At 41.4% G+C, this 26,884-nt stretch overlaps 1 protein-coding gene across 4 annotated transcripts in view; it reads right to left on the reverse strand.

Moving 5' to 3' along the window:
• The window catches only part of tsnax (translin-associated factor X), a 61,326-nt gene that overhangs the window by 24,851 nt on the left and 9,591 nt on the right, over positions 1 to 26,884 (reverse strand). For all 4 annotated transcript variants that reach the window (XM_041188625.1, XM_041188623.1, XM_041188624.1 and 1 more), the window contains 2 exons: positions 14,477 to 14,591; positions 12,483 to 12,613 (listed from right to left, as the gene is read on the reverse strand). In XM_041188625.1, the coding sequence (XP_041044559.1) occupies positions 12,483 to 12,613; positions 14,477 to 14,591 (246 nt within the window). The remainder of the gene's footprint in view (positions 1 to 12,482; positions 12,614 to 14,476; positions 14,592 to 26,884) is intronic.

A 26,884-nucleotide genomic window follows, 5' to 3' on the forward strand; every position in this document is an offset into this window, starting at 1 on the left:
CAGATCTCGTCACTTTTAAACTCCCCTTTGAAATTTAACAGCTGAAAAGTCAAGTCCCTACCTATCACCTAATGCAAATTTAAAAACCCAACCTATTTACTTGTAAATCTACTTCAGCAGAGCCTCTCATTACAAATGCATGCATCTAGCACCTTTCCCTTTCATCTCTCAGCTCCCATAGACAAGCTATCTTTACTGACCTTCCCCCAGTTTAATTAATTATGGACACACACATACACACATACAGCCTTCTTTACAGAATACCATCATATTCCTAAAAATATTTTAAAAATAACATCCATCTTTACACGTAAAAGAAAGTCAAATTTGGTCAAAAAAAATCCCCACGTATTTTTCCTTCCTTCCAATTATCAAGGAGACGTTATGTTTTACAAATATACTTGTGGGGTCAATAGGATTAATCGAGCATAGCTGTTTTCAACCGAACCCAGCATTTCACAAGAGGATGATCATTCTGCTGGTGTTTACGTGTCAAGATGATATTAGTCATATATTAACACATCAATAGTTTATGAATAATGCATCACCTCCTAGCAAAAATGCATTATCTAAAAGGGAATCAGCCTAGGAAAGCTGAAAAAGCATGTCTAAAATGTAGCAGGCTGAATAGCTTTTTTCAAAATTATAAATAGGAAATCTCAGTTATATTGACATAAAGGTCAACACTGAAGAAAAAATGTGTAACTTCCAAAGGCAGTTCTGTTTTGCTTAATTGGTTTTCCACTGGTAGCCATCAAAGAGCCAATAGGAAGTAGCCTTGTTTTCCACTCCACCACTGGTCACCCTTTGGACTCTCCGGCTGCCTAGGTAATGAGGAAAATTGTTATGACAAATTTAAAGCTGTAACGCACTCCTCATTTTCTATCGAACTTCTTGTAGCCAAGGAGGAAGTGCAGTTGACGATCTCAACTTTCCTACTCCTTAATAAGCTAACAGAAGGTAGGGAACAGTGAAAGCGCTTATTGGCTTTGATCCCTAATTGTAAAAGGAAAATAAAAATGGGCCCAGTTTTCTTCATCACAACAATGCAGGCATATTTTCACAGTGGCTAATCACAGGATTCCAACTCATAAGACAATTAGATATGCTGCCAATGCCACGAAGCCACAAGGCCTAAAAACCATGGATTCATTTCTCTATAGCACAAGAAATTGGAACAGGAGAAGACCATACAGCTCCTCATGCCTGCTCCACTATTCAATATGATCAGGGCTGATCTTCAGCCTCAACTCCACTTTCCCATCTACTTCCCATATCCCTTGATTCCCTGAGACCAACAATCTGACTATCTCATCCTTATGTATATTCAACAACAACCCTCTGGGGTAGATAATTCCAAAGATTCGCAACCCCTTGAGTGAAGAAATTTCTCCACATCTCCTAAATGATTAGTCCCTCACCCTGAGACTGTGCCCCTCTGTTCTAGATTCCCCAGCCAGTAGAAATAACTTCTGGTTTTGTCTTGTCAAGTCCCTCCAGAATCTTCTAAACTCCAGAATCATATGTCAAAGAATGGGGTCATTCTGCCTATCTGCTTCCTCTTTGAAAGAGCCATCCAATTAATCCCACTCCCCTGCCATACAATTTGTTTACCTTTTCAAGTATTTATCCAATTGCCTTTTGCAAGTTGTGTTGACTCTACTTCCGCCACCCTTTCAGGTAGTGTATTCCAGATCATAACAACTCACTGCACGATAATAATAAAAAAATCTCCCTCAGGTTCTTTTGCAAATTTTCATAAATTTGTGACCTCTGGTTATCAACATTCCTGCAGTGGAAATAGTTTTTTCTGTTATGAAAGTATAATAATTTTTATAATATTTTCGGTTTATTGTAGAGTAGATTTACGGGTTTGAGTATAGTTGGTTCTGTCTGTGTGACTTAATTACATTTGGAGTTAGGTAGACTGCAAGCTTGTAATTATCAAAAGAAGCTTGGTATAGAAATGTGTTTGAAATGCTAATAAGTAAACATGGATGCTGGCTGAGCATGTAAGGTGTGAAGTGAATTTGCATTTTTAGGTAAGTGAAGTGATTGTTTGGATTTCAGACTGATGTTAGTCAGTTTACAACTAGCCAGATAAGCAAGGCTATGGGGTGTGTTTATTTTTCCCAAAGGTTACTGACAATATTAGCAACATGAAATTATTTATATTATGGGAAAGGTACCGTTCCAAAGACATATGGAACAATATAATTTACATATTAAAGTGAGAGAAACATATATAAAGAAGAGTGAAAGACTATGTGGGAAGAGGGCCATGTAACATCTAACAGGAGTGTGTGAAACAGCCTTCAAGAAGCCTCCAACCATTTGTGCATAAGTCAGCTGTGTCCAATAACTGAAGTTGGAGAAAGCCATTTGGAATTATATTGTCAAGTGGGTACTGTGTTAACTTGCTAGTTTTTTTTAAATCTAAAATCTATTTTGGACTGTTGCCTTAGAGGGGGGGTGTAACTGGGAGTCAGATTAATTAGGAATTTTAGGAGTTGTTGTAGTAGTAATTGTGGTCTTACATATGTGCTTGAAATCTTTTATTTTGTTAAAAAATATTTTAATTTAATTTTTAAATTCTCTTAAAATCTTGGTGGACTCCTTACTTCTGAATTCAGTGCACACATCTGCTTGTAACAAATACAAATTGCAAAACCATTGTAATAGAGCAACCAAGATTGCCTTGGTGGATTTGGTCCGCCTGGCACACATCATCTGCCACGTCATAACACTTCCTATCTGCTGTGTCAAGACCCCTCTAATTTTGAATACCTCTATCAAATCTTCTCTTAACCTTCTCTGCTGTAGTGAAAATCTCACCTTCTCTAGTCTCTCATCCCAATATCATTCTAATAAATCTCCCATTCACCCTTTCCAAGGTATTGACATCCTTCTGAAAGTGAGGTACCCAGAACTGAGCACAATAGTTCTTAGACTAAACAAAACATTGACTGTTTTGCAACAAGCAATAAGCAACACATGTTTATATCCAGATTATATCCAGTCTGAAAGTAGGATGTTCCAATCACATAACACCAAGATAGGAAAGTTTGCTGGCCATGAAGCATTACATTCCTCACATTCTGCTTTATCAGTAACTTATGATAAACGAAAGCCATATGATCCGTTGTGAATAGTAATTTCCTGAATGTAACATAACTGGCTACAGAAGTTAAAAAACACATGCAGAAATGTAAAAACATGATTGTCCCTTTACCCATTTCTTTAGAGAGGGGAATACATCCTCACATGGGTCATCTTAAAAATAAAATTTTAATTTGCATTTTAGCCCAAGATGTTTTTGTTCTCTCTCAGCTGCCTTCCTCAGAACAGGCAATAAATTTTCCAAAGGCTTTACAGAGCCATTAATCAATTTCCCTCATATCAGCTGGCAGTTTCTTGGCACCTAGTTCCAGCATGGTTTGGCTAGGTGAATGGAAGCCCATGGCTGACATGGGGTTGCTTACTTCAATTACAGTTTAAGTCTATGTTTGAAAAGTGAAAGCTGCTAATTGAGTTGAACACCTGAGTTTTATAGAGCTGCAGAATGCAGTAATGATGAGATTGAAAGCTAATATCTGTAGAGGAAACAATAGGCTATGTACAAAACATGAGGAAGCTATGTCCCTATGGGCTGTTAAGCACATTTGCAGAGCAAAAGTGTCTATAACAGGAATTCTAGGGAGTGGCTTTGCTGTTTTGCTTGAAAAAGATTGCTTTTCATTGCTGCATGCAGTTTTATTTTTCTGCTTCTGCTGCATATTTGTCTCCAAGAACCCCTTCTGAAAACTACATTTCTGCTTCATGGTCCTGCTGGTTTCAAATAACATGCTTTTAGTTAAATGACAATTCTTTTAAGAGATACCATGCATGTATTTTACAAATTCATGGTAGCATTTTGTCCATGGAATATCCAGGAGAATATGCTGGCACAATGAATGGTTGTGCACTAAATGCAAAAACCATGCTGTCTGGGATGATCAAGATAACAACATAAGCTCCCAAGGTTCAGCTGGGTTGGATACATCAAGCGTCCTGACTAGAGTGAAAGGTCCATTATGTTCATTCTTGCCTTTTCTAAGGTCCTGGGATGGGCAGTAGCCTTGTGACTCCTTCTAGGTCTGGGTTTATGGGAAGTATCTAACTATCTGCCTGAAATGCCAATATTGTATCATTGCACAGAGCACAAGTTTTAACTATAGCCGACTATAACATTTCAAGAAGTTAAAGTCTTCCCTTTATACATGTGAATTATCTGACATAATACTATGGTTATAAATTTCACTACGAGCAACATCAAGGGAGATCTCTGCACATATTTTTCTATTCATTTATGGAATGTGGGCATCATGAGCAAGACCAGCATTCATTGCCCATCCCTAAATGCCCTCAAGAAGGTGGTGGTGAGCTGTCTTCTTGAACTGCTGCAGCCCCTGTGGTGAAGGTGCAACACAGAATTGTTAGGGAGAGGGTTCAAAGATTTTGACCCAGCCACGTTAAAGGAACTGAAATACATTTCTAAGTCAGGAAAGTGTGTGCTTGAAGGGGTATTTGGAGGTGGTGTTCCAATGTGTCTGCACCCCCAAGGTCGTCTTAGGTGGTAGAGGTTGTAAATCTGGGAGCTGCTGTCTAAGAATCCTTGGGGTGTTGCTACAGTGCATCATGTAGATGATGCATATTACAACCATGGTAGAATGGATGGAATCAATGTTTAACGTGGTGGATGGAGCACCAATTAAGCGAGCTGCTTTGTCCTGGATCGTGTCAGGCTTCTTGATTGTTGTTGGAGCTGTACTCATCCAGGCAAGTGGAAAGAATTTCATCATACTTCTGACTTGTGCCTTGTAGATGCTGGAAAGGCTCTGAGGAGTCAGGTGGTGAGTCACTTGCTGCAGAATATCCAGCCACCGACTTGTCAGCTGTGAGTCAGTGGGGAGCACTTTCACTTCTGAGACAGAAGGTTGTGGGTTCAAGTCCTACTCCAGGACTCAAGCTCAAAAATCTAGGCTGACATTCCAGTAAGGGAGTGCTGCACTGTTGAAAGTACCTCATGAAAGAAAAGCAGCTCCTAGTCAACCCAAATCTACCAGGCAGACTATCTCACCTACTGCATGCCACATTTAACCAGTCATGAATTTGAAGGCACGTATTTCTTGTTTGCTGCAGAGTTAATTACAGCAGTACCATTTAATCTGGTAAAATTGTGTTTTAACAAGAATGCATGACATGCAAATGCATTAAAAATAGGTTCCTGCCATTTGCAATTGGAAGCTCAATCCGTCTTCAATCTGCCGCAACTGTAACGCCCTAATTTCATCCTGCTATGGAACCTAGCATTTCACCTCCCACACAATTAAGTGCGTCTGCCCACCTCATTTCCTGCTGCCGGTAGCAGCATAAGATTCCAGCCCTGATATCACGTGGAGTGAATCAAATTGGCTGAAGACTAGTTTGTAAATCTAGCCAACAGTCTTTGGAAAGACTGAAGTATTTATGCTGACTGCATTCTTAAATGTAATAAAAACCTGAAAATAAAATAAAGCGAACTTCTGAACTTTTATCAGAGGTAAATTTTCTTTTCAGAGGTAACAATAGGTTTTTATGACCAATAGTTCTTGCTGATTCTTGCCCTTTCCATTTCCCTTGTTCCGTGGAAGAAGTTCAAAATTTGTAAGGAACAGGCTAATCATTACCGTATCAATGTTGCCTTAATTCTGAGTGAAGCACACAACAGAGCACCAGTACAATATTTGGCTATACAATGTCATAAATAAAGGAAACAAAGAACCTGATCAGACCGGTTGGAGATGGTTGGGAGGTTACAGTGTATCTGGAAAATGCCTCACTATCTTTAAGAGGAGAGGGTTTTAAGAGGAAAGATGAGTTTTAAGCATTAAAAGATTGGACAGATTTGCTGAAAGTTAAACCTCAAGATGCTGTCAAATCCAATTAGTCATTGTCGATTTCCCTTCGTTATTGAAGATGGCTGTTTCTTGTGTGCTTAGAATCATCTGTTGTGGGTTCTAATGTGGCTGTGAAGCCTGATTGCAGACATGAATGACTTTCCACAGAGCAGTCAAGGATGAATTGTCTGAGTTTGTTGTGACTGCCCGTATTTCCAGCTTGTCTTTTGCCCTTAACTGCCTGTATTCTTTGCTGTTCAAAAGAGGCAACACCACTACTTGAGATCACCCCCCGAGTAGTTCGTTCTTGTCCATTTTTCTCCCAATTCATGGTGGACTTGCCACCACTAAGATTTGCCTTCAAGAAGTTCTTGAACCTTAATTTCAGTCTACCTCATAGGCAGCGACTAAGTTTAAGTTGTCAATACATGACCGTCTTAGGGATTTTATCAGTACTACATATCCACTCCATCTCAGCTGAGCTCTGATAATGAGTGCTTCAATTCCAGACATTTCTGCTCTTTGAAGTACCTCAGCGTTGGGCATTTTGTCCAATTAGTAATGTGTCGTAAATTTAAGGGATGCATCCACTTGTAGCCTTATGATTAAAGGAAGCCCAGGGTTACAACCAAAGAATAAGGGAATATGTTTCAACTCATTCACTGTTTATTCAGTTGTAACAATGCAGAATCTGTCCCATCATCCATTTAGCTATACACTATTGGCTTAATGGCTTTTGTTTCTCTTCATTTAAAAACAAATTATCATTTACAGAAATGGTATGTTATTGATGCGAAATGTATATATTTGTTGGGGCAGCCAGAAAAAAGGGGCTCGCAGTGATGTCTTGCTTTGAGGTGGAGATTAAAATGAAAGAATATTAATCCCTCAACCTTAAATTTAAAAAGAAACAAAGGCTCTCTTGGGAAGAAACTGAAAGCAGAGCAAATAGGGTTGATCTATAATGCTAGCCTAAAACTCAGTAACTGACTGTAATCTGAGGATTAAGGCAGCTTTCCAAAAAACTTTAAAAAAACACATGAACTCAAATGCATTAGTGAAAAGAAGCTTCCAATTTGGAAGCTGTAGAGATCTAAATGGGCATAACTTTACTCCATTTGATGAGCACTGTGTTCAGTCATTGGGTGTAGACGGTGGAATATCTCTGGAAGTTCAGAAGATGAAAGAGAAAGCATACAATATTAACTGAGGAAGGAAAGTTGCTTGATAGGTATCAGAAAGGCATAAAGGATAGGTCTGAAGGATATTTTTAGTACAGACTCGATATCCAGGTGGGCAGATTCCCTAAGAAGTCTGTGATATTAAGGGAGAGAAATTTGCGGTAGAATTTGTATTAACAACATTAATGAGGTAAAATAGCTCAGGCTGGATGTGATCTGAGGCAGAGATTCTGCAACACAGAAACAACCCTAAACTGAATCAAGTCTCAGTAGGTTCTTCTAATGCAAGGCAGGGGCTCCAGGGGCTTGAAACCATAAAAAGTGAATGTGTTTCCATATATATTCAGTCTTTGCATAGGGACTTTGTACACAACCTGGGTAGCTCACTTGGTAGCTAATAGGACGCTTAATCCCAGAGCCATTGTTTCAAGTCCCATGTTAGGTAGTGAATTTTTTCTTAAATATTTTCAAAGTACTTTTTATTGATTTTTAACCAAGAAATGTCCTCACATTAAATATTAAATCAATTCTCCAAAGTTGGTTCACTCCACGTGATATTAAGAAACAAGAGAAGGCACTGGATATTGCAAAGGCTATGGGCTCTGACAACATTCTATCAATAGTACTGAAGACTTGTGCTCCAAAACTTGCCGCACCCCTAGCCAAGCTGTTCCACTACAGCTACAACACTGGCATCTACCCAGCTATGTGGAAAATTGGCCAGGTATGTCCTATACACAAAACAGTAGGAAAATTTCAACCTTGCCAACTACCACCCCATCAGTCCACTCTCCATCATCAGTAAAGTAATGGAAGGGGGTCATCAACAGTGCTATCAAGCAGCACTTGCTTAACAATAAGCTGCTCACTGATGCCCAGTTTGGGTTCTGCCAGGGCCACTCAGCTCCTGACCTCATTCTAGCCTTGGTTCAAACATGGACAAAAGAGCTGAACTCCTGAGATGAAGTGAGAGTGACTGCCCTTGACATCAAGGCAGCATTTGACTGAGTGTGGAACCAAGGAGCTCTAGCAAAACTGGAGTCAATTGGAATCAGGAGGAAAACTCTCAGCTGGTTGGAGTCAAACCTAGCATAAAGGAAGATGGTTGGGGTTGTTGGAGGTCAGTCATCTCAACTCCTTGAGATCATTGCAGGAGTTCCTCAGGAAAGTGTCCTAGGCCCAAACATCTTTAGCTGCTTCATCAATGATCTTCCTTCCATCATAAGGTCAAAAGTGCGGATGTTCGCTGATGATTGCACAATGTTCAGCACCATTCGCAACTCCTCAGATACTGAAGCAGTCCATGTCCAAATACAGCAAGACCTGGACAATATCCAGGCTTGGGCTGACAAGTGGCAAGCAACATTTGCACAACACAAGTGCCAGTCAATGACCTTCTCCAACAAGAGAGAATCCAACCATCACCCCCTTGATGTTCAATGGCATTACCATCACTGAATCCCCCACTTTCAACATCCTGGGTGTTACCATTGATCAGAAACTGAACTTGACTAGCCATATAAATACTGTGGCTACAAGGGGAGGTCAGAGGCTAGGAATCCTGTGACTAGTAACTCACCTCCTGACTCCCCAAAACCTGTCCATCATCTACAAGGCACAAGTCAGGAGTGTGATGGAATACTCCTCACTTGCCTGGATGAGTGCAGCTCCCACAACATTTAAGAAGCTTGACACCGTCCAGGACAAAGCAGCCTGCTTGATTGGCACCACATCCACAAACATTCACTCCCTCTTTTGCATCATCAGCGTCACAGGAAATATATTTTTTGGTGATTTAAATAACAATTTTTAAGTGATGCTGCTTTGAATCCTGTTTAAATGTTCTTCCTTGAGTTGGCAATAATCTTCGATTCCTGCACTCCTCCATACTGTCATTTCCCAGCCCCTTCATATCTTCTTCCAGAACCAGTGATAATATGATCAAAATCTATATTTTGCCGACTCTGTCCAGTTTGAAAGTCAAAAGGCACCAAACTGCACATGACCAGCAATCACGCTGAGGATGCTGTTACACTCTGTTAGTTGTTCCGAATTCCAGAACATCCGCTAGATCTTTCAACTTTTTGATTCAGCCACAGCATGGAGTCAAGTGTTCCAGGGCTGGGACTATGGCTTCAGAAAGCTACAGCTAAAATATCTCAAGCAGCTGAAGCCAGAACTGGATCGGGAACATGAGGCAGGGGACACCACTGCACTGATGTTGGCCTTGTCAGACTATCAGTGGGACTGAACAGACATAACCTCCCTAGCCAAATCCTGTCCAGCATTCAGAAACCACAGCTCCAGGACTGCAGTTCACTTATCACTTCCTGCACACCAAGGCTGAGCTGCACAGATTCTTCCAGCCTTCTGCATCCTACAACTGCCAGCAATTGGTGGAAAAAAATCATCTGAGCTGTGAAGATGAGCCACTTGGTCAAAAGAAGGGAATCATGCCAAACATTTTTTGATATACATGCATGTGCCTCAGTGTCAACTCAATGCATGTTTAAGTTAAAAGCAAAAAAACTGCGGATGCTGGAAATCCAAAACAAAAATAAAAACACCTGGGAAAACTCAGCAGGTCTGACAGCATCTGCGGAGAGGAACACAGTTAATGTTTCGAGTCTGTATGACTCTTCAACAGAACTAAGGAAAAATAGAAAAGAGGTGAAATATAAGCTGGTTTAAGGGGGGGGACAACAAGTAGAGCTGGATAGAGGGCCAGTGATAGGTGGAGATAGACAAAAGATGTCATAGACAAAAGGACAAAGAAGTGTTGAAGGTGGTGATATTATCTAAGGAATGTGTGAATAGGTGAGATTAAGGGTAGAAAGCAGGACGAGCAAGGTACAGATAGCCCTGGTGGGGGCGGGGGGAAGGGATTGAAATAGGCTAAAAGGTAGAGATAAAATAATGGATGGAAAAACATTTAAAAATAATGGAAATAGGTGGCAAAAGATAAAATCTATATAAATTATTGGAAAAAAAGGGGGAAATTGGAAAGGGGGTGGGGATGGAGGAGAAAGTTCATGATCTAAAATTGTTGAACTCAACATTCAGTCCGAAAGGCTGTAAAGTGCCTAGTCGGAAGATGAGGTGCTGTTCCTCCAGTTTGTGTTGAGCTTCAGTGGAACATTACAGCAGGCCAATGACGGACATGTGGGCATGAGAGCAGGGTGGAGTGTTGAAATGGCAAGTGACAGGGAGCTCTGGGTCACGCTAGCGGACAGACTGAAGGTGTTCCGCAAAGTGGTCACCCACCCTGCGTTTGGTCTCTCCAGTGTAGAGGAAACCGCATTGGGAGCAGCGAATGCAGTAGACTAAATTGAGGGAAGTGCAAGTGAAATGCTGCTTCACTTGAAAGGAGTGTTTGGGCCCTTGGACGGTGAGGACAGGGGAAGTAAAGGGGTGTTGCGCCTTCTGCGGTTGTTTAAGTTAGATGCTTGATATGAATAATTCACCATAACAAGGGTGTCAGTGTTTGAAAACGGAGTAAGTTGTATTCTGATACAACAGCTGCTTTAAAAGAATACATTAGAATGCACTTTCAATCAGGATTCACCAACAATACGAACAAAACTTGGAAGTTTCACCATATGTTTAATTTCTTACTTCATGCAAAATATTATCACTGATGCACATTGCAATATCTATTTTACATTCCATCGATGAGTAATCAAGGGTGTATCATTTAAATTTTCAAAATGGCCATCCAATTATAATACAATAATTTCCCACTGCTCCAACTGGCAGTGAAACAATTGCAAAGCAGCTGACAATCAATGTGAAACAGATTCAGTGCTATTAATGCAATCTGGATGCAATTGATTGTAAAAGATGATTTTTAGGCAAATCACAGAATTAAACGTGTGGGACACATGTTTAGTTCACTACTTGAAGCCTAGAGGTGGATTTTAATGATCAGAAATATCAAATAATGTCATACTGGAACAGGAAATATGAGATATTCATAACAAAGGAGCTCTTTTTCAGAAAAGTAATTGCAGACACACCTGAAATTGAACTGTACCAAACATTTATTTAGAGACTGGAGAAGGCGATTCCATTTTGTAGTTGGCCAGTGGACGTGCAGGGGTTCTTATTTCTAATGGGCTGAAAAAACCCAATCCCACCAAAATGTTTCAAGTGTTTCCCATTAAAGGGGCAAGACGCCAGCAGAATTTCAGGGAGGGGTGGCCCACTTAAAAAGATTTTAAACAAAACAATCTACGAAAATAAAAACATACACTACATGTTAGTGTTCAGGTCTCAAAAGCAAGTCAGAGGAATTCTCCCCAGCAATTTTACACATCATGGACCAATAATGGTTCTAATTGGATCAAAGTTCTTAAGGCCTTCTCCACCATCAGAAATGCAGCAGAATAGGAACACCAAAGCATCAACCCTGTTGGAGAATGATGGGCCAGGTACTAGGACAGTCACATGCTCCTATTTCAAACCTTCAAGGAGTATGTCAAATCAGAGCTGGCAACCTATTTCTGGTGCATCTTTCATAACAGCATGAAGGTCAACAAGCTTCAAATTATTTAAATCACAGTATTGTAAAATAGATGTGGAATTCGAATTGGTATAATCTCATGCGATTAAGGTTTTTGCTTTCATTTTACTTATTAATAGCTTGTGGATTTGTACTGTAGCTAGAAATAAAATGCTAAGTTTGTTCATTCACAAGGTGCAAGAAGACTATATGTGTCAGGGTACAATTTAGCTGACACTGTGGTTAACTTTTTGTTGAAATGCAGGATTTAGCTTGCAAGATGTGCCTGTTGCCTAATTTTTGTTGCCACGTTGGAACTGAGATAGTCAAGATAATCTTGAGATAGGAAGTAGGACACTAGGCCTGGATGCTAAACTAGTGAAATGTGCTATTTTGTAGGAATTCTCTCATTTCTGGAAGTCTTGTTCACCATAGTACTTGTCACGCTACAATGATTCGTCTAGGACAGTGTGTGTGAGAAGTGACTAATAAAGATCTTGAGCTTTCCTTAACAATTTGTAGAGAGTCAAAACTGAAAAGGATCAATGAAGGTTATGTTTCTACCCAGGGAACAACAGGGTAATTGTCTTTATTTCTCTTTATGTCTACTGCTTAAAGAATGTGTGTGCCTGGACTTGATTGAACAAAATACAAAAATTACACTGCAACTATTTTTGGTTTGTCTGATTCAAATTTTCTATTATTCCAGTACATGACTTAGATAATAAATAATCACTAATCCATTTAAAATAACTTAGTCTTCTAAAGAACAGGTTCACATTATTTTGAAATGTGTAAGTGAAATTTAGGTTTTAGATTGAAGTATTATTCATGGCTATTTCCAAGAAAAAAATTGAAAATGGATTCAAATTGGCCTCTTACCTGGAGAAAATGCACGGTGAAATTGGCACGTGTCTTCACCAATCAGTTCCTGGGAAATTTGCTGGATCTTTAGTCTAACATCACCAAATTTGCCCTCAGATTCATTTAGCAATTCCTCAATGTCACTAATGCTGTGAATTGAAGAGTTTATTAGATGCAATAAATAACTAAGCATAATTTGTAAATATGTAGTTTATCTAAGGAAATTCTACCTGAATTCGAAAAAAAATTGATAATTTATCTCTCCAAGTCAATTCTCTGACTTGCTCATCTCAGTCCATGGTATTGTGAAGTGGGAAATTCAGCTTTTACTATTTGTCAAAAGGGGATATTTCTTTCATTCAACAGTGTTTCACTCAGCAGTAGATACATTTTGCAATGCAAAAAAAAAAGCGAGCTGGGGAGTGTGAAAAGTTGGATAGTTCTTTCAAAGACCTGTCACAGGATGACAGGTGTAGAGCCTGAAAGTTAGGAAACAAATTCTGAAACACGCACAGGACAATTATTTCAATATGGAATGAGCCCTGTGCTACAGAAAAAGGCTCCAACAAGTTTAGTGGCAACCCAAATCAAAGGATCACTGCTCTGCTAAATTTGTATTTATTCTGCCCATTTTAAGCCTGTGAAACAGATCCAATAATGTTTGAATCTCTGAACTTTTGAACCAAACTGGACACTGATTTCATATCACAGCAATTAACATATTACCAAGTACTCTTGTTTTGAAATCTTCACTTTGACCAAATCTGTTGTTGTTACACCTGTAATTAACAGTAGCCATGCTTTCTTTAGAGACAATTACAAAACAAAACAAATAAAACCAAATTCCTTATTAAGAATGTATTTCTTTTTCTCAATCTGAAGGATGAAAGTTTAAAAATATTTCTCTTAACTATTTTGTTAGATTTAAAAGTCAATTACTTGGTATAACGAATTATTAAAACTGTGGTATGAACTAGAAATTTATGCTTATTAAATATCATACAAATCAACATACTCACTAATAGTACACTAAATACTTTAAGGAAGAATGTATGCAGAAAGCAATGGAGGAGAATGTCTTATGCTACAAAAGGGGCATTAGATGGGGGAGGGGGGCATTTGTCAGAGCACCAAACAGACAAGGACTGCTGAAGTCCCATTCTTCTAGGCTACAAACCTGTAAAGAGTGCTAGAACCTGCCTCCCCACTCAATGCGGGTCATGCTGGGACCAATCCCCTCCTAGACTTTAAGATGCAATCTCAAGAGTTTACAAACTGACAGATTGAATTATCTGTCCTTCCTGATCAGAGAACTCTCCCCAGTTCCTAAAACAAGGATCCCTCTTCCAGGTACCCTACATTCCAGAACCACCCCACATTGTGCAGCGTTTTCAAAATAACAAAAAACTTAATATTTGAGCCATAGTGTCTGCTTTCTTGTATTTACCTTCCCACAATGTAGCCAGCGTTCCAATATGCAGTCTAATCCATGACTGAGCATTTATATCAACAACTAAAGCTTTAAAAAAAGGACACACCAACACTTCAGCAGCAGAATAACACAATGTTTTAAATTTCTATAATGTTCTGCCCTACAAAACACTGCATCCTTTGGCTTACTTCTGGATTCACAAGTAATATTAAGCATGGCACACCTGCACATATCACATTTTGTTACTGTCCTCAAACAACTTTCAAATACTATATGCTTCACAGCTGGTGAATGAATCTGACCAGCACATACCGATTCCCAAAGTCCCTGGACTAGACATTAAACTATGAATGACTGACTCTTTATGTAACGCTTATACTTGTGGCCTTATAGGTACACAGGCTGACATTACCAGCAAAGTTTTATGTGTATCACATGGAATAACACTTCTGTCCTTATCAAATAACATTCAACCAAATTCATGACAGCAACATTTTGAGAGACCTACTTTATATATAAATAGCACTCTTCACTGAATATATTTAATTTTGTAATAAGTTAATAAACGTTCACTACCCACCTGGTTACTCTGTGCAGAAGAAAAATAATCCGTTTGCTTTCAATAGTAATATCACGACTGAGTTTTACTAGCCTCTCATATTTATCATGCTTTGCATCTAGCTCCTTTTGAAAGGCTGATCAAAACAAAATGAGGAAAACAATTAGTTTGTCTATAATCACAATTTTAGTTCATCTGTGAAAATGTCAATGGACTATTCACTGCAAATGATACAATGTCGTTCTTATAGAACAATAGAAACTACTGCTTGTTTCATTTCCGTTAACATTGAAAAGCACTTCCTGAGAAGTCCCTGAGGCAGAGAATGAAAGCAGAGGTAGCCTCCACAGCAGTGATTTACTTAAACCATGCTCAAACCACAGCTTCTTCCCTATAAACCACAGATTAAAGGAACCTTCCCAGGCCTGCAAAAAGTTAGCTTGAAAACAGCAAAACACTTCTGAGTTATTTTGGCCAAAGGCTGAAAACAACGACTAAATAGGCACTGTGTTAATAACACCTGTTTGAAAGTCCAGATTCAAGACACAATTTTTGGATTAATTGTTGATTGCTATAATTTGATTGTGCCTACAGCTGCTCACCATAAACCTGCAGGTTTAGCACTCAAGTGTTGATCAGACACAATTTTTATGGAGCGGAATATATGGGATCCTTGCACCCACTTCCACTAAATATGTGGTGTGCTCTGCCAACCACAAAGCAACACTTTGCATGATAGCTCAGGGACTGAGGGAAGAGAATGCACAGGTCATCAAATGCAGCATTGGAGGTCCAGAGGAGGAGGAAAATCCTGTATCTACAGGGGAGGCAGGATGCCATCTTGACCTCCTATTGTTCTCTCCTGTAGCTGCTGGTGAGGCACATCCTGGTCTTATGTCCTCCTCCAATTCCTCATCCAGACCAAAGGAGACCCTAGCAAGACGCTGATGACCAAGCACTCCCTTTCTCCTGGTGGCCAACTTAAGATGCAGTAGCATTGCACTTAATCTTTTTTAGGCAAATTCAGAACATTTCCAGAATAAATATTGCTTGTATCTTAGTGAAGACTTGACAAAGTGTCCCATAAAATCTATAACTGTGTCTTAGAGGATCTTTTCACAGCTCCATTAGCAATAACCATGAAATGGTGAGTATGCTTTTAAGTGGTGACTTTCTCTTTAAATAGCACTTGAAATCGACATCAATGCCATTTTTACTCCCAAACAGCTGGTCACTGTTAGGACAGGCTGTTATCTGAACTGCTATCCACAAAAATGCTGTGCAGCTTCTTTAATGAGCACCAGCAGGCATCTTAAGTGGCAATCAGTTTAACTCTCCTCCAGGCAGCTGTTCCTAGCACTGGCTTCAATCTTTTGCCAAGATGGCATTTTGCACTAAATACAGGCTATACCAGTGCTTCAGCCTAATATTTTGACCACTTCTTTAGAACCTAAAGTATTTGGTTAAAATCACCCTCTGGTTTCTTCAAACCTTCAATTAGTTCTTAGAATCGTTATAGCACATATAGCATATTTTAAGGCTGAAGCATTTGCTGCAATCTTCAGCCAGAAGTACTGAGTGGATGATCCATCTTGGCCTCCTCCAGAGGTCCCCAGCATCAGAGATGCCAGTCTTCAGACAATTTGATTCACTCCATGTGATATCAAGAAATGGCTGAAGGCACTGGATACTGCAAAGGCCAAGGGCCCTGACAAATTTCCAGCAATAGTACTGAAGCCTTGTGCTCCAGAACTTGCTGTGCCCCTAGCCAAACTATTCAAGTACAGCCACAACACTGGCATCTACCCAGTAATTTAGAAGATTGCCCAGGGACGTCCTGTAAACAAAAAGCTGGACAAATCCAATGACTGCCTCATTAGTCTACTCTCCATCATCAGTAAAGTGGTGAAAGGGGTCATCAGCAGTACTATCAAGCGGCACTTGCTTTGCAATAACTTGCTCACTGATGCTCTGTTTGGGTTCCGACAAGGTCACTCAGCTTCTGACCTCATTACAGGCTTGGTTCAAACATGCACAAAAGAACTGAACTCCAGAGGTAAGGTGAGAGTGACTGCCTTTGACATCAAAGCAGCATTTGACAGTGTGTGGTATCAAGGAGCCCTAACAAAACTGGAGTCAACGGGAATCAGGGAGAAAACTCTCCATTGGTTGGCGTCATACCTTGCACAAAGGAAGATTGTTGTGGTTGTTGGAGGTCAGTCATCTCAGCTCCAGGAGATCACTGCAGGAGTTCCTCAGGGGAGTGCCCTATGCCCAAACATCTTCAGCTGCTTCATCAATTACCTTCCTTCTATCAAGAGGTCAGAAATGGGGATATTCGCTGATGATTGCACAATGTTCAGCACCATTCACGACTCCTCAGATACTGAAGCAGTCCATGTCCAAATGTAGCAAGACCTGGACAATATCCAAGCTTGAGCTGACAAGTGGCAAATAACATTTGCACCACACAAGTGCAGGCAATGACTATCTCCAACAAAAGAGAATATAACCATCGCCTCTTGACGTTCAATGGCATTACCATCACTGAATCCCCCACTATCAACATCCTGGGGGTTACCATTGACAAGAAACTGAACTGGACTAGCCATATAAATACTGTGGCTACAAGAACAAGTCAGAGGCTAGGAATCCTGTGATGAGTAACTCACTTCCTGACTCCCCAAAGCCTGTCCACCATCTACAAGGCACAAGTCAGGAGTGTGATGGAATATTCCCCACTTGCCTAGATGAGTGCAGCAACCACAACACTGAAGAAGCTTGACACCATCCAAAACAAAGCAGCCCGCTTGATTGGCACCACATCTGCAAGCATTCATTCCCTCCGCCACAGTCGCACAGTAGTAGCAGTGTGTACCATCTACAAGATGCATTGCAGGAATTCACCAAAGCTCCTTTGACAGTACCTTCCAAACCCATAACCACTACCATCTAGAAGGACAGGGCAGCAGATAGATGGGAACACCAACACCTGGAAGTTACCCTCTAAGCCGCTCACCATTCTGACTTGGAAATATATCACTGTTCCTTCACTGTCGCTGGGTCAAAATCCTGGAACGCCCTTCCTAACAGCACTGTGGACTGCAGCGGTTCAAGGCAGCTTGCCATCACCTTGTCAAGGGCAACTAGCGATGGGCAATAAATGCTGGCCTAGCCGGCGAAGCCCACATCCTGTGAATGAATTTAAAAAAAAGGTGACCTTTCAGCTAATTTTGTCTGTGCTGGCTCTCCTAAGGAGCAATTCACGTATGCCACTCCCACACCCTCTCCCCACATCCCTGCACTTTCCTTCTTTTCAGATATTTAGAAAAAGTAGAAATATTTATAGCACAAAAGGAGAAATATTTATAGCACAGGAGAAAAATTTATAGCACTTTGTCTATTGTGTCTGCGCCAGCTGAAAAATGAGCCCCCCAGCTTAATCCCATTTTCCAGCATTTGGTCCATAACCTTGGAGACTACGGAATTTCAGGTGCATATCCAGACACCTTTTAAATGAGTTGAGGGCTGCTCTACTACTCTTTAGGCAATGAGTTCCATATCCTTATCACCCTCTGGGTGAAAAGATTTTTCCTCATCTCTTCTTTATTCCTTCTACCAGTCACTTTATATCAACTCTCTGCTAATGTAAATGAGTCCCTTCCATCCACTCTATCCAAGTCCCTCACAACCTTGTACACGTCAATCAAACCTCCCCTCAGTCTCCTCTGTTCCAAGGAAAGGAACCCCAGTCTATCTAATCTTTCCTCATAGCTGCAATTTTCCAGTCCTGGCAATATCCTCGTAAATCTCCTCTGTACTTCTCTCTAGTGCAATTACATCCTTTCTGTATTGAGGTGACCAGAACTGCACACAGTACTCAAGTTGTGGCCTAACTGGAGTTTTATATAGCTCCAGCATAACCTCCTTGCTCTTATATTCTCTGCCTCAGCTAATAACCACCTTGTTGTCCTGTCCTGATACCTTTGGAGATCTGTGGCATGTGCTACAAGATCCCTCACTTCCTCTACACCACTCAGTATCCTCCCATTTATTGTGTATTACTTTGCCTTATTTGACCTCCACAAATGCAACATCTCTAGGTTGAATTCCATTTGCCGCTTTTCTGCCCTTTTTGCAGTCCACAGCTTTCCTCCTCGCAATCAACTACACAGCTAATTTTTGTGTTGTCTGGAAATTTCTTAATGATGGCAACTAAATTTAAGTCCAAATCATTCATATATACCACAAAACTAGGATCTAGTTTTGAGCCCTGCAGAACCCAACTGGAAACAGATTTCCAGTCATAAAAACACCCACCCCCATTACCCTTTGTTTCCTGCAATGCAATGAGCTAATTTTGTCTCCAGCTTGCTACATTCCCCTGGATTCTATGGGATTTTATTTTTAACCAGTCTGCAATGTGGGAAATTGTCAAAAGCCCTTCTAAAATCCATGTACACCACATCAACTGCACTACCCTCATCAGTTCTCCTTGTTATCTCCTCAAAACATTCAATCAAGTTAGTCAAACATGATGTTCCCTTAACAAATCTATGCTGACTGTCCTTGATTACTCCATCCTTTTCTAAGTGACAGTTTATCCTGTGTCTCAGAATTGATTCAAATAATTTGCCCACAACCAAGGTTAGACTAACTGGCCTGTAATTATTTGATCTATGCTTCGCTCCATTTTTAAATGAAGGTACAAAGTTAACAGTTCTCCAATCCTCTGGCACCACACTTGCATCCAGTGAGGACTGGAAAATGATGGTCAGAGCATCCGCTATTTCCAGGCTTCTTTTAACAGCCTGAGGTACATTTCATCTCGCCCTGATTTATCCACTTTCAAGGATGCTAATCCCCTTAATATTTCCTCTTTCCTTATGTTTATCACATCCAATATTTCACATTCCTCCTCCTTAAATACAATATCTGCATCATCCCCCTCTCTTGTGAAGACAGACATTCATTAAGAACCATAACCACATCTTATACCTCCACACATAGGTTACCTTTCTAGTCTTTTATGGGCCCTATTCTTTCCTTGGTTATCCTTTTACTCCTAATATATTGATAAAACTTCTTTGGGTTCTCCTTGATTTTACTTACCAGTATTCTTTCATGCCCATTCTTTCCTAATTTCCTTTTATTATTTCATCCCTGCACTTTCCATACGCCTCTTGGCTTTCTGTAGTATTGAATTCTCGATGTCTGACGTAAGATTTTCTTTTCTGCCTTATCTTACTCTGTCTGCTCCTTGATTTGGCCATTCCACCCCTTTTCTTTGCAGGAACATGTTTACTCTGAACCCCTTGAATCTCCCTTTTGACTACCTCCCACTGCTCTAACACTGATTTACCTTCAAGTAGCTTTTTCCAGTCCATTTTTGCTAAGTCACTCCTCAGCTTAGTAAAATTGGCCTTACCCAAATTTAGAACTTTAACTCCCGTTCTATCTTTGACCTTTTCAATAATTATGTTAAAACTAACTGAATTATGATCACTTATACCAAAATGCCCACCCGCTGCCACTTCTTCCACCTGCTCAGCTTTATTTCCTAAAACCAAGTCCAGAACTGCACCTTCTCTTGTTGAACTGGCTACATACTGGCCAAAAACATTCTCCTGAATGCATCTCAAAAATTCTGTTCCCTCGATTCCTTTCACACTAAAACCATCCCAGTTAATACTGGGGTAGTTAAAATACCCTCCTATAACTGTCCTATTTTCTTTGCACTTCTCAGGTATTTGCCTACTTGTTTGCTCTTCTACCTCCCTCTGACTGTTTGGGGTCTATACTCCTTTTCTGTTCCTAAGCTTAATCCATATTGCCTCATTTGATGATCCTTCTAACATATAATCCCTCCAATTACAGCTGTAGTTGTTTTATCAGCCAAAATTGCCACTGCCCCCTCCTTTTTTACCCACACTCCATCTCACCTGAAAACCTTGTAACCAGGAATGTTGAGTTGCCATTTCAGTCCCTCTTTAAGCCATGTTTCTGTAATAACTATGATATCATATTGCCACATTTCGCCCTGTACACTTAGCTCATCTGATTTACTACACAATAAATAAAACTCAATAAAACTCTTCTAATATTTTTAACTCCGAGCGTCATACGAATGTACAAATATTAACCATTCAAACAACTACTGAAATTATAAAGTGCCAAGAGAAACATACACCATAATAAAATATTATATAATTGGCCAAACACACTAAGTGGTTATACCTATCTAAATCAACAGATCCAAGAGGAAGTAAAATGTACCAGAAAATGCAGTGAAAGAATGAACTTGCAGATACTTAGTGCTTGATCACTTCTTCAATCAGGGAATCCTGAAACACTTCACTTTACTTGTGAAATACAGTCACTATTGTTATGTGGGCAAATGTAGCAAACCATTTGCATACAGCAAGGTCTCAGAAGTAGCAAATTAATGAATGGCCAATTAATACATATTACGTAACAAAAAAAAACAAAAAAACTGCGGATGCTGGAAATCCAAAACAAAAACAGAATTACCTGGAAAAACTCAGCAGGTCTGGCAGCATCGGCGGAGAAGAAAAGAGTTGACGTTTCGAGTCCTCATGACCCTTCGACAGAACTTGAGTTCGAGTCCAGGAAAGAGCTGAAATATAAGCTGGTTTAAGGTGTGTGTGTGGGGGGCGGAGAGATAGAGAGACAGAGAGGTGGAGGGGGTTGGTGTGGTTGTAGCGACAAACAAGCAGTGATAGAAGCAGATCATCAAAAGATGTCAACAACAATAGTACAATAGAACACATAGGTGTTAAAGTTAAAGTTGGTGATATTATCTAAACGAATGTGCTAATTAAGAATGGATGGTAGGGCACTCAAGGTATAGCTCTAGTGGGTTTTTTTTTATTTTATATAATGGAAATAGGTGGGAAAAGGAAAATCTTTATAATTTATTGGGAAAAAAAAAAGGGGGGAAACAGAAAGGGGGTGGGGATGGGGGAGGGGACTCACGACCTAAAGTTGTTGAATTCAATATTCAGTCCGGAAGGCTGTAAAGTCCCTAGTCGGAAGATGAGGTGTTGTTCCTCCAGTTTGCGTTGGGCTTCACTGGAACAATGCAGCAAGCCAAGGACAGACATGTGGGCAAGAGAGCAGGGTGGAGTGTTAAAATGGCAAGCGACAGGGAGGTTTGGGTCATTCTTGCGGACAGACCGCAGGTGTTCTGCAAAGCGGTCGCCCAGTTTACGTTTGGTCTCTCCAATGTAGAGGAGACCACATTGGGAGCAACGAATGCAGTAGACTAAGTTGGGGGAAATGCAAGTGAAATGCTGCTTCACTTGAAAGGAGTGTTTGGGTCCTTGGACGGTGAGGAGAGAGGAAGTGAAGGGGCAGGTGTTGCATCTTTTGCGTGGGCAAGGGGTTGTGCCATAGGAGGGGGTTGAGGAGTAGGGGGTGATGGAGGAGTGGACCAGGGTGTCCCGGAGGGAGCGATCCCTACGGAATGCCGATAAGGGGGGTGAAGGGAAGATGTGTTTGGTAGTGGCATCATGCTGGAGTTGGCGGAAATGGCGGAGGATGATCCTTTGAATGCGGAGGCTGGTGGGGTGATAAGTGAGGACAAGGGGGACCCTATCATGTTTCTGGGAGGGAGGAGAAGGAGTGAGGGCGGATGCGCGGGAGATGGGCCGGACACGGTTGAGGGCCCTGTCAACGACCGTGGGTGGAAAACCTCGGTTAAGGAAGAAGGAGGACATGTCAGAGGAACTGTTTTTGAATGTAGCATCATCGGAACAGATGCGACGGAGGCGAAGGAACTGAGAGAATGGGATGGAGTCCTTACAGGAAGTGGGGTGTGAGGAGCTGTAGTCGAGATAGCTGTGGGTGTCGGTGGGTTTGTAATGGATATTGGTGGACAGTCTATCACCAGAGATTGAGACAGAGAGGTCAAGGAAGGGAAGGGAAGTGTCAGAGATGGACCACGTGAAAATGATGGAGGGGTGGAGATTGGAAGCAAAATTAATAAATTTTTCCAAGTCCTGACGAGAGCATGAAGCAGCACCAAAGTAATCATCGATGTACCGGAGAAAGAGTTGTGGAAGGGGGCCGGAGTAGGACTGCAACAAGGAATGTTCCACATACCCCATAAAGAGACAGGCATAGCTGGGGCCCATGCGGGTAGCCATAGCCACACCTTTTATTTGGAGGAAGTGAGAGGAGTTGAAGGAGAAATTGTTCAGCGTGAGAACAAGTTCAGCCAGACGGAGGAGAGTAGTGGTGGATGGGGATTGTTCGGGCCTCTGTTCGAGGAAGAAGCTAAGGGCCCTCAGACCATCCTGGTGGGGGATGGAGGTGTAGAGGGATTGGACGTCCATGGTGAAGAGGAAGCGGTAGGGGCCAGGGAACTGGAAATTGTTGATGTGACGTAAGGTGTCAGAGGAATCACGGATGTAGGTGGGAAGGGACTGGACAAGGGGAGAGAGAAGGGAGTCAAGATAACGAGAAATGAGTTCTGTGGGGCAGGAGCAAGCTGAGACGATCGGTCTACCGGGGCAGTTCTGTTTGTGGATCTTGGGTAGGAGATAGAAGCGGGCCGTCCGAGGTTGGGCAACTATCAGGTTGGAAGCTGTGGGAGGGAGATCCCCAGAGGAGATGAGGTCAGTGACAGTCCTGGAAACAGTGGCTTGATGTTCAGTGGTGGGGTCATGGTCCAGGGAGAGGTAGGAGGAAGTGTCTGCGAGTTGACGCTCAGCCTCCGCGTGGTAGAGGTCAGTGCGCCAGACAACAACAGCACCACCCTTGTCAGCGGGTTTGATGACAATGTCAGGGTTGGACCTGAGAGAATGGAGTGCAGTAAGTTCAGAGAGAGACAGGTTAGAATGGGTGAGAGGAGCAGAGAAATTGAGACGACTAATGTCGCGCCGACAGTTCTCAATGAAAAGATCGAGAGAAGGTAAGAATCCAGAGGGAGGGGTCCAGGTGGAGGGAGAATATTGAAGATGGGTAAAAGGATCCGTTGAACTGGGAGAGGACTCCTGCCCAAAGAAGTGAGCCCGGAGACGAAGACGGCGGAAGAAGAGTTCAGTATCATGCCGAGCCCGAAATTCCTTAACCGAGGTTTTCCACCCACGGTCGTTGACAGGGCCCTCAACCGTGTCCGGCCCATCTCCCGCGCATCCGCCCTCACTCCTTCTCCTCCCTCCCAGAAACATGATAGGGTCCCCCTTGTCCTCACTTATCACCCCACCAGCCTCCGCATTCAAAGGATCATCCTCCGCCATTTCCGCCAACTCCAGCATGATGCCACTACCAAACACATCTTCCCTTCACCCCCCTTATCGGCATTCCGTAGGGATCGCTCCCTCCGGGACACCCTGGTCCACTCCTCCATCACCCCCTACTCCTCAACCCCCTCCTATGGCACAACCCCTTGCCCACGCAAAAGATGCAACACCTGCCCCTTCACTTCCTCTCTCCTCACCGTCCAAGGACCCAAACACTCCTTTCAAGTGAAGCAGCATTTCACTTGCATTTCCCCCAACTTAGTCTACTGCATTCGTTGCTCCCAATGTGGTCTCCTCTACATTGGAGAGACCAAACGTAAACTGGGCGACCGCTTTGCAGAACACCTGCGGTCTGTCCGCAAGAATGACCCAAACCTCCCTGTCGCTTGCCATTTTAACACTCCACCCTGCTCTCTTGCCCACATGTCTGTCCTTGGCTTGCTGCATTGTTCCAGTGAAGCCCAACGCAAACTGGAGGAACAACACCTCATCTTCCGACTAGGGACTTTACAGCCTTCCGGACTGAATATTGAATTCAACAACTTTAGGTCGTGAGTCCCCTCCCCCATCCCCACCCCCTTTCTGTTTCCCCCCCTTTTTTTTTTCCCAATAAATTATAAAGATTTTCCTTTTCCCACCTATTTCCATTATATAAAATAAAAAAAAACCCACTAGAGCTATACCTTGAGTGCCCTACCATCCATTCTTAATTAGCACATTCGTTTAGATAATATCACCAACTTTAACTTTAACACCTATGTGTTCTATTGTACTATTGTTGTTGACATCTTTTGATGATCTGCTTCTATCACTGCTTGTTTGTCGCTACAACCACACCAACCCCCTCCACCTCTCTGTCTCTCTATCTCTCCGCCCCCCACACACACACCTTAAACCAGCTTATATTTCAGCTCTTTCCTGGACTCGAACTCAAGTTCTGTCGAAGGGTCATGAGGACTCGAAACGTCAACTCTTTTCTTCTCCGCCGATGCTGCCAGACCTGCTGAGTTTTTCCAATACATATTATGTGTTTTGTGTAGGAGAGGAAATTTGGCCCGGGTACCAGAACTCCCTGCTTTTCTAAGTATAATGCCAAGGGGTCTTCACATATCCAAAAGTTGACACCTCTGACAACAGAGCAATACCTCAGTACTGCACTGAAAGGCAATCTAGATTATCTGTTCAAATCCCATGGCATTTCAACCAACAACCTTCAGAATTAAAGGCATGAATGTGAGAGAGGGGTAAGCATGTATGGGCAAGTGGACAAAGATAGAAGAGAAGAAAAAAAAATCTATTTGCATTTATACAGCACTTTTCATGATTTCTGGAAATCCCAAAGCATTTTCCAAAAAGTGAAGTAATTTGAAGTGCAGTCACTGTTTTTAATGCAGGAAATGCAGCAGCCAGAGAGAATAAAGAGAAAGTGCACAGAGAGCTGAGAGCACAGAGAGAAGAAAGTAGAGAGAAAAAAGGTGAGAACAGAGGAGAGGAAGAAATCGAGCAAGAAAATTTGAGAAGACTGAGACAAAAGAGAGAGGGAAAGAAAAATGGAAGGAAAGAAAGGGAGAAAATATTACAAAAGAGAGAGACACCAGCTGTGGTGAGAGGGAAGAGGCTGTGTATGTGGCAGAGCGAAAGACAATAATCGTGTTAGTGGAGTACCTTTGGCTCTGCTGACTACGAGGGAAGTTGCTGTCAGCACACCCACATGATAAAATGCTCATCCTCTGACTCATTGTCAGCAATGTCACTGCCGATTCACTGTTTGAAAATAATCAAGACATATTCTCAAAGGAATTTATAATGAGTTTCATAACTGTGGTGTCCTGGAACGGCTGATATTCCAAAAATAATACAACCTTCAGTAGTTAACCTAATGACAAAGGTCTGTAGAAAAGAATATAAAAGCAAAGAAAACTTGCATTTCTGTAGCATCTTTCACAATCACCAGCATCCCAAAGCACTTTACAACGAAGTTCTTTTGAAGTACAGTCACTGGGTGTAGAAAATGTGGCAACCAATTTTCATTCAGCAAGCTCCCTCAACCAGCAATGTGCTAATGATCAGATAACTTGTTCATGTGATTTTGATTAAGGGATAAATATTGGCCAGGACACCATGGGATAACTCCCCTACTCTTCTTCAAAATAGCGTCACGGGATCTTTAACATTTACCTGAGAAGGAGTGGGACTTGAACCTACAACATCCTGACTCAGAGGCAAGAATGTTACCAACCATAGCTGACACCTAACCACCAATATCCTTAAAAAGGTTATTACAACTATCCAAGCAACAAATTTGCCCATTCCAAGAAATGGCCAAGTATATTCATGGGCCTGTAGAAACCTCCAATCAATTCAATCAATAATTATCTGTAAATGTTTGTTTCTAACATGTGTTGCAACCTTTAGTGACACAGCTGAAACAGGTTATCCTAGCCCCACAGTAGAAAAAAAACTGAACAAACCAAATGTTTCCATTGGTATACTCAACCAGTCTTTTATTTCTTCCTTCCGATAACCATGAGATCTGACTTATCTCAGACTAAGACAGCATAAAGCAACTGCATTTCTGCAGCATTAGTTTCATCAGGAGCCAGAAGTTTTTGACAATCTAGATAACTCCCACTTCATGCAAAATGCAATGTCAAATTTCTGAGGAACACAAGGCTTTAATTTCAGTTCACACAAATTACATATCCTTTTGATGAGGCAAATCCTACTTTTCTACTAAAAGGGCACTTTTTCAATTTTGCGGATTTCAGTCAGGGCACACATTAGTTTCCCTACTCCTGCAACACATTCAGAAATTCCTGCACAAATGTGGATATAAGGTCAGGATTGGGCTCAACTGTGATGCTACTGTGTTGTAGAGCCTTCAGATATTGTCAAGACTTCCACTTTGGTGCGGTACAAGAGGATGACTGGGCCTGTACAAATGTCTCAACAAAAGTCCAAAACTTCACGGGAGCAAGAAAACCTCTCGGAGGACAATAGTAATGTGATTAGACTTATATTACAGAGATAATATTCTCATTTAGATTTCATTCTTCTGCAAATCAGCCACTGCGTTATTGCATGCTTCGTACGTCTTGTCACTAATTCTTAATTCACATCTCCATGTTGATTTTCAAATCAATTTTTGGTTTCCTTTTGCTAT

The sequence above is a fragment of the Carcharodon carcharias genome, chromosome 5, assembly GCF_017639515.1.
Source record: "Carcharodon carcharias isolate sCarCar2 chromosome 5, sCarCar2.pri, whole genome shotgun sequence".
In the NCBI taxonomy this organism is placed as follows: Eukaryota; Metazoa; Chordata; class Chondrichthyes; order Lamniformes; family Lamnidae; genus Carcharodon; species Carcharodon carcharias.